Source organism: Petromyzon marinus, unplaced genomic scaffold (genome assembly GCF_048934315.1).
Source record: "Petromyzon marinus isolate PM22_M1 ecotype Great Lakes invasive population unplaced genomic scaffold, UKy_Petmar_22M1.pri1.0 PM_G_Scaffold_9, whole genome shotgun sequence".
In the NCBI taxonomy this organism is placed as follows: domain Eukaryota; kingdom Metazoa; phylum Chordata; class Hyperoartia; order Petromyzontiformes; family Petromyzontidae; genus Petromyzon; species Petromyzon marinus.
Window position 1 is genome coordinate 3,991,319 of NW_027423046.1, and position 9,442 is coordinate 4,000,760.

Below are 9,442 nucleotides of genomic sequence, written 5' to 3' on the forward strand. Positions count from 1 at the left end.
TTCCAAGTCAGCCATATTGCATGGGAGACATTGTGCTGGTTGTCTTGTATAGGTGACTTCCAAGTCAGCCATATTGCTTGGGGGACATTGTGCTGGTTGCCATGTTCTATAGGTGACTTCCAAGTCAGCCATATTGCTTGGGGACATTGTGCTGGTTGCCATGTTGTATAGGTGACTTCCAAGTCAGCCATATTGCATGGGGGACATTGTGCTGGTGGCCATGTTCTATAGGTGACTTCCAAGTCAGCCATATTGCATGGGGGACATTGTGCTGGTTGTCTTGTATAGGTGACTTCCAAGTCAGCCATATTGCATGGGGGACATTGTGCTGGTGGCCATGTTCTATAGGTGACTTCCAAGTCAGCCATATTGCTTGGGGGACATTGTGCTGGTTGTGTTGTATAGGTGACTTCCAAGTCAGCCATATTGCATGGGGGACATTGTGTTGGTTGTGTTGTATAGGTGACTTCCAAGTCAGCCATAGTGTATGGGGGACATTGTGCTGGTTGCCATATTGTATAGGTGACTTCCAAGTCAGCCATATTGCATGGGGGACATTGTGCTGGTTGCCATGTTGTATAGGTGACTTCCAAGTCAGCCATATTGCATATGGGACATTGTGCTGATTGTGTTGTATAGGTGACTTCCAAGTCAGCCATAGTGCATGGGGGACATTGTGCTGGTTGCCATATTGTATAGGTGACTTCCAAGTCAGCCATATTGCATGGGGGACATTGTGCTGGTTGCCATGTTGTATAGGTGACTTCCAAGTCAGCCATATTGCATGGGGGACATTGTGCTGGTTGTATTGTATAGGTGACTTCCAAGTCAGCCATATTGCTTGGGGGACATTGTGCTGGTTGCCATGTCCTATAGGTGACTTCCAAGTCAGCCATATTGCATGGGGGACCTTGTGCTGGTTGTCTTGTATAGGTGACTTCCAAGTCAGCCATATTGCATGGGGGACATTGTGATGGTTGCCATGTTGTATAGGTGACTTCCAAGTCAGCCATATTGCATTTGGGACATTGTGCTGTTTGTCTTGTATAGGTGACTTCCAAGTCAGCCATATTGCTTGGGGGACATTGTGCTGGTTGCCATGTCCTATAGGTGACTTCCAAGTCAGCCATATTGCATGGGGGACATTGTGCTGGTTGCCATGTTGTATAGGTGACTTCCAAGTGAGCCATATTGCTTGGGGGACATTGTGCTGGTTGCCATGTTGTATAGGTGACTTCCAAGTCAGCCATATTGCATGGGGGACATTGTGCTGGTTGCCATGTTCTATAGGTGACTTCCAAGTGAGCCATATTGCTTGGGGGACATAGTGCTGGTTGTGTTGTATAGGTGACTTCCAAGTCAGCCATAGTGCATGGGGGACATTGTGCTGTTTGCCATATTGTATAGGTGACTTCCAAGTCAGCCATATTGCATGGGGGACATTGTGCTGGTTGTGTTGTATAGGTGACTTCCAAGTCAGCCATAGTGTATGGGGGACATTGTGCTGGTTGCCATATTGTATAGGTGACTTCCAAGTCAGCCATATTGCATGGTGTACACACACACAGTGTACACACACAGTGTACACACAGTGTAAACACACAGTGTACACACACACACAGTGTACACACACAGTGTACACACACACACAGTGTACACACACACACAGTGTACACACACAGTGTAAACACACAGTGTACACACACACACAGTGTACACACACAGTGTACACACACACAGTGTACACACACACAGTGTACGCACACAGTGTAAACACACAGTGTACACACACAGTGTACACACACAGTGTACACACACACAGTGTATACACACAGTGTAAACACACAGTGCACACACACACACAGTGTACACACACAGTATACACACACAGTGTACACACACACAGTGTACACACACACAGTGTACACACAGTGTAAACACACAGTGTACACACACACACAGTGTACACACACAGTGTACACACACACACAGTGTACACAGTGTACACACACACACAGTGTACACACAGTGTACACACACACTCAGTGTACACACATTGTGTACACACACAGTGTACACACACAGTGTACACACACACAGGGTACACACACACATAGTGTACACACACAGTGTACACACACAGTGTACATACACACACAGTGTACACACACAGTGTACACACACATTGTGTACACACACACACAGTGTACACAAACACAGCGTACACATACAGTGTACACACACACACAGTGTAAACACAGTGTACACACACACAGTGTACACAGACAGTGTACACACACACAGTGTACACACACACAGTGTACACACACAGTGTACACACACACAGTGTACACACACAGTGCACACACAAAGTGTACACACACACAGTGTACACACACAGTGTACACACACACAGTGTACACACAGTGTATATACACAGTGTAAACAAACACAGTGTACACACACAGTGTACACACACACACAGTGTACACACACACACAGTGTATACACACAGTGTACACACACACAGTGTACACACACACAGTGTACACACAGTGTACACACAATAGTGTACACACACACAGAGTGTACACACACACAGTATACACACACAGTGTATACACAGTGTACACACACACAGTGTACACACACACACATTGTACACACAGTATATACACACACACAGTGTACACACACACAGTGTACACACACACTGTATACACAATAATGTCCACGTTGTTGTTGTAGCTGAGCCCACGCACCCAAGGGAGGGAGCAATGGAAAATGAATCTAAATCAACTTAAACTCCAATCCCTCTCTGTGACGTCATCTCTCAGCATTACTTCATCGGCGTGAAACGCCAGGGGGAGGTGTACCTCGATAGTGACGTCATGTCACCAAGGTATTCATCCCTCATCCGTCCACTGCGCTCTTGAGCGTGACGTCCCTCCGTCTGCGTCACTGCCGATATCGTTCCAGTGCCAATCCTTATTTGGGCAAAGCTACGCCCAGTGACTGGTGGCTCATTAACATAATGTATTCGTTAAAGCCGTCGCGAGTTTATTGCGACCAGTTCATTGCCCACGACACATGGGACGGGTCACATTAACATAATTGATTAATTCTCTAATTTAATTAGTTACGGAGCAGCTCATTATAGGAGGAGCGTGTCTTGTATTCTGGAAGTGACGTCACGTCACCTGTTGCCGCGTTACGTCATGAGGTAACAGGAAGCTATCGCTTCCTGCACTGGAATCCGAGGTGAGAAATTCTCATTGCGATTGTGGTTGTTGTGGTTGTGGTGGTGGTTGTTGTGGTGGTGGTTGTGGTGGTTGTTGTTTACCAAGGTAGAGCCTCGCTCTCTCTCGTAGGGATGTCAGTTGAGTAGCAGCGAGCATGGGAATCGATGTCCAGGTTGGAACTTTACAACGCGGGGCCTAGCCACGCGGGGCCTTGCCTCCTGCCCTCGCCTGATTGCATTCACTTTAATTATCTCGCTTAAGTTTAATTTGTCTTCACCCGGCTCGCCACTTTGTAACTTTGTTTTATTGTAAATATTCACGCAGTTTTTATTTTCGTTCTTTTGTTAGCAGGCCAAGCCCGCTTGAGCTGCTATACCGCTCTTGTTATCAGAAGCACCTAGCCTGGCAGCCTCAACACAAGGTGAGGCTTTGTCAACGTGTGTGAATGTTTTGACTTAAAACTTTGGTGACTGCAGGAATTAATATTCTTGGTTCTTTCGGTAAAGTCACGTAGATAGATAATAAAATGAAAATAACAATAATTTAAATCAAAAATATATATTTTTAAATAAAGCAATAAACCCACGACGTTTCGATCGCAGCACAAGTGGTCTTTATCTTATTGAATTTAATCTGTTATTTTTATTTTCTATCTACGTGACTTTATTGAAAGAACCAACAATACGTGTGTCAATGTATCTATCGGTCATAGACGCTAAGCGCGTGCCGCTGTTGACTCTGAATGTGTGGAGGGGAACACCTTCACCACGGGGAGAGAGAGACAGAGACACGGATAGCCTCGGCTATGTTGATGATCCTCGATTCATTACTTGGTGGAGTGAGGAAGAATTAATGCTGAGCAGATGAAGGTGGCCAGGCTTGGTGCTGGTCACACCGCCACCTGTTTACTCATGGCAGTGTGTGACAGTGTCAAGTTTGTGTTTGCAGTAAAGTCTATTAACTCTGTTGAACACGGAGGTTGTATCAAAAAAATATTTTATTTTTGTTTTCCTCTGGAACTCTTAATAAGAATGGAAACAGGAGGTGAACACAGCACACACATTCAGCTGAAGTCGGATCTGTTCATCCCAGCATTCAAGGACATCTGAGCCTGGATTCACACCTCTAAGTTGCGATTGAACATTAATTTATGCATTTCTGCAAATAGTATTGTTTTCAACACCCTTTGCTATGTCAGCTGAATTGAGCTTTCATAAATATTCCTTTTGTAGTCAGACAGCCGAAATTGTGTGCTTAGAGTTTTGGGTTAACATTCATCTTGAAGATATGAAGCCGTCCAGGCATATTAATGACATTTTCCCTCTCATTGTGTGCCATAACAGCCCGTGGAGAGAAACCCTTCAGGTGCACTCTGTGCGTGAAGGCATTTGCACGTTCATCAGATCTGATGAATTTGGGAAACTTTTTCACTACATCATGAATATATTAATAAGTATAGACGTGTAAGTCACGTGTGCATTCTTCTGTGCCTGACGTGTAGATGGTGTGGATATTCTTTTTTTATGTCTACAGCTGACGCTTCCTCTGCAGAATTGTTCTGATGGAGCAAAGGCACTCAGCGCAGCTCGGTATGACAAGTCAACAATGCGACCAGCGTGCATACAGCACGGACCGGACTGGAAATCTGACACGGCACCAGAGGAGTCACACAGGAGAGAAACCCTGCAAGTGCACTGTGTGTGGGAAGGCGTTTGCATGTTCATCTGTTGTAAAAAAACACCAGAGAACACACACGGGAGAGAAACCCTTCAAGTGCAGTGTGTGTGGGAAGGCGTTTGCAGATTCATCAAATCTTCAAGTACACCAAAGAACACACACGGGAGAGAAACCCTTCAAATGTACTGTGTGTAACAAGGCATTTGCATGGCCATCAGTTTTTCAGATCCACCAGAGAACACACACGGGAGAGAAACCCTTCAGGTGCAGTGTGTGTGGCAAGGCGTTTGCACAGTCATGTAATCTTGTAAAACACCAAAGAACACACACGGGAGAGAAACCCTTCAAGTGCAGTGTTTGTGGGAAGGCATTTGCACAGTCATTTGATCTTGTAAAACACCAGAGAACACACACAGGAGAGAAACCCTTCAAGTGCACTCTGTGCGGGAAGCCGTTTGCAGATTCATCAACTCTTCGAAGACACCAGAGAACAAAAAGGCATCACAAGGAGCGGAGTCGGAGTCTGAAATCAGCTTGTGAAAGTCAAAGTGCCGCAATGAGCCCATCCCACATGAAACAAGAACCAGACGAAAATCCCAGCTTGGACACTTTTAAAGGTATCAAGGTCAAATATGAAGAGGTGAAGGTGAAATGTGAAGAAGTGATAAGCGAAGAAGTGAAGGTAAAATGTGAAGATGAAGATTCATCTCCAGAATGGGACCTTTACATTGATGAAGGCAACGTGAAGCAGGAGGAGAATTCTGACTGAGGCAGAGTGAGGCAACTCCCAGCAGTTTGTGGAAGTGGAGGTGTGGGTGGACTTGCTCCTAGACAATACAAAGTCAAGTGGAGACCCGGTAGATGTGTAAGCCAGAGACGATGTCGCTACAATAGATGCACCTTTGTCACAGGCCTTTAATGACAGTAATGTGAAGTTGAGCACTTTGTGGGCCCGTGGGTTGGGTAGATCTCTAACCAGGAGCACGAGCCAATAAGCTCCCAAGCATTCACTATGTTATAACAATTGCTTTTACATGGTGCTTGCTTAATTGCCTCAGCAACTCGGAGTTTTGTGTCGTACCTCTTCTGAAACACTCGAAGAGCATCCCCAAGTAGCAGCTGCCCCTGTGTGGCACAAGGTGGTGGCCCTGCACCGGCCTGCATGTGGACAAGAGCCTGTCAGTAGGGGGCGATGATTGATGTGTCATCTCAGTTGTGTAGTTTGTAGGTAATGTTTAGAATTTGCTACAATTTCACTCAGACGCCAGCATGCAATGGCCTACTCGTTTTGAATGACACAATAGTATGTTTAACATACACTTTGAAGCAGACTGTGCAACTTTTTTTAAAAGCTTCTTGTTAATACGATGTAACGTGATGCAGTATATTTCACTGCAGTAATGGTTAATATGCCTGTCAATAAATTTAGAATGTATACTTGTCTGGTTTTGTGCATACTTGTAACATTTCATCTGTAAGGGTCAAACATTGAATAAGTGATGTTAGGACAAAGTGTGTGTGTGTGTTTGAAAGTAACTTGTACAGAGAACTCAGGTGAGACCCGTTGTTCTTGTGATACAGGTCAAAGGGTGTTTTTGTGTTCCACGAAGCATCTGCCTCTGGAGCAACTCATTGTCTTTGAAATAGGTAGCACACTCGGATCATTCATGAGTTACAAGGCATACCACTTGAAAGTTACACGTATAGGAGGAGGTACATTCTCTACAACACGAATTGTAGTTTTGTCTTACGTGTTGACGTAGATTTTGTCTAACTAGGGCTAGAAATGCACCTTGCTGATTGACGTCTGGATGTTCGTTACCTATCGGTTGAAGCAAACCCCACTGCTGTTGTTGAGACGCTGTGCACCAATAAGGGTTCAACACATTGACGGCCTTCAGGCCAGGAAAGTCACAACATTTGCACACGAAGGACGCATTCACGCAAGTACCCCATGCTCCGTTTTGAAGTTGTAAAATGAAACATCTTTGAATTGTGTTGTGTTTTGAATTGGATGATTTTATTTCTTCATTAAAAGCTTTTATCAATTTACATCTGGAAGACTTCATTGAAAAGGAGATTTCGTGTGAATTTTCTCTCGTCATTAAGTAGATGGCCTTGCCGGGGGTTCGGTTCAATGGGGACACAAACAGTGTACACACACACAGTGTACACACACACAGTGTACACACACAGTGTATACACACAGTGTACACACACATAGTGTACACACACACACACAGTGTACACACACACACAGTGTACACACACAGTGTACACACACAGTGTACACACACAGTTTACACACACAGTGTATACACAGTGTACACACAGTGAACACATACAGTGTACACACACACAGTGTATGTACACAGTGTAAACACACGTAGTGTACACACACTATACACAGTGTACACACAGTGTACACACACACAGTGCACACACAGTGTACACACACAGGGTACACACACAGTGTACACACACACTGTATACACAGTGTACACACACACAGTGTACACACACACAGTGTACACACACACAGTGTACACACACACAGTGTACACACACTGTACACACTGTACACACATACAGTGTACACACAGGGTACACAGTGTACACACACACAGTGTACACACACACAGTGACACAGTGTACACACACAGTGTATATACATAGTGTACACACACAGTGTGTGCACACGCAGTATATATACACACGCAGTATATACACACTGACACAGTGACGCACACATAGTGACACACACAGTGACACACACAGTGACACACACAGCGACACACAGTGACACACAGTGTATACACACAGTGTACACACAGTGTATACAAACGGTGTACACACACACTGTATACAAACAGTGTACACACAATTCTAGATTTAAAGCTTTCGTGACTGCTAGGATCCATACTCTTTGGTTCTATTCTATTAACAGACAACGGGACAAGAAGTCGCAACTCATCGAGACGCTGACCTTCCTCAAAAGATGCCGCGATCACAAGCTTAAGGGTCGTGATCTAAGCGTGACTTCTCTCACTCCAGCGCTGTCCTCCAGGCAGTCTCGTCCCTTCACCTGATGAAGGCTGCTTGTGTTGTGGCCGAAACGTCGTGATTTTTATTTTATTTTCACCTATGTGACTTTACCCAATAGAACCAAAGAGTATAGTGTACACACACACAGTGTATACACACAGTGTACACACACACACAATGTACACACACGCAGTGTACACACAATGTACACACACAGTACACACACACACAATGTACACACACAGTGTACACACACACAGTGTACACACACAGTGTATACACATAGTGTACACACACACACAGTATACACACACACAGTGACACAGTGTACACACACAGTGTACACACACAGTGTACACACACAGTGTACACACAGTGTATACACAGTGTACACACACACAGTGTACATACAGTGTGCACACAATGTACACACACATTGTACACACAGTGTACACACACATTGTACATACAATATATACACAGTGTACACACACAGGGTATATATACACACTGTACACACACACAGTGACACACAGTGTACACACACACAGTGACACACACAGTGTATACACAATAATGTCCACGTTGTTCTTGCTGAGCTCACACACCCAATGGAGGGAGCAATGGAAAATGAATCTAAATCAACTTAAACTCCAACTGTGTGACGTCACCACGCTGCATTACCTCATCGGCGTGAAACGCCAGGGGGAGGTGTACCTCGCTAGGACGTCATGTCACCAAGGTATTCACCCCTCCCCCGTCCACCGCGCTCTTGAGCGTGACGTCACCTCCGCCCGTGTCACTGCCGATATCGTTCCAGTGGCAATCCTTATTTGGGCAAAGCTACGCCCAGTGACTGGTGGCTCATTAACATAATGTCCGTTAAAGCCGTTGCGAGTTTATTGCGACGGGTTCAGCGCCCACGCCCCCATCCCTCGACATAGGGGCGGCCTCATTAACATAATTTATTCAGTTAAAGAGTCGCTCGTGGGAGGGAAGTGACGTCATACTACTTCCTGCTGTCGCGAGGCAACAGGAAGCTGCCGTGTGCGCGCTTGCACTGAAATCCGAGGTGAGAAATTCTCATCGTTGTGGTGGTTGTTGTTGTTGTTTACCAAGGTAGAGCCTCTCTCTCGTAGGGATATCAGTTGAGTAGCAGCGAGCATGGGAATCGATGTCCAGGTTGGAACTTTACAACGCGGGGCCTAGCCACGCGGGGCCTTGCCTCCTGCCCTCGCCTGATTGCGTTTACTTTAATTATCTCGCTTAAGTTTAATTTGTCTTCACCCGGCTCGCCACTTTGTAACTTTGTTTTATTTTAAATATTCACGCAGTTTTTATTTTCTTTTGTTAGCAGGCCAAGCCCGCTTGAGCTGCTATACCGCTCTTGTTATCAGAAGCGACCTGCCCACAACAACACAAGGGTGAGGCTTTGTCAACGTGTGTGAATGTTTTGACTTAAAACTTTGGTGACTGCA

At 45.3% G+C, this 9,442-nt stretch overlaps 1 protein-coding gene across 1 annotated transcript; it reads left to right on the forward strand.

Annotated features, from left to right (window-relative positions):
• The first annotated feature begins 3,193 nt into the window (after positions 1–3,193).
• On the forward strand, positions 3,194–6,354 carry LOC142921757 (uncharacterized). Its single transcript, XM_076063077.1, has 3 exons — positions 3,194–3,261; positions 3,591–3,663; positions 4,776–6,354. Exon 3 carries the CDS (start codon positions 4,804–4,806, stop codon positions 5,686–5,688), a length of 885 nt encoding a protein of 294 aa, XP_075919192.1. The 5' UTR covers positions 3,194–3,261; positions 3,591–3,663; positions 4,776–4,803; the 3' UTR covers positions 5,689–6,354.
• The last annotated feature ends 3,088 nt before the right edge of the window (positions 6,355–9,442 follow it).

Bases quoted from the DNA above. Each gene is read 5' to 3' on its own strand.
- LOC142921757 (XM_076063077.1), top strand. From the start codon at position 4,804: ATGGAGCAAAGGCACTCAGCGCAGCTCGGTATGACAAGTCAACAATGC.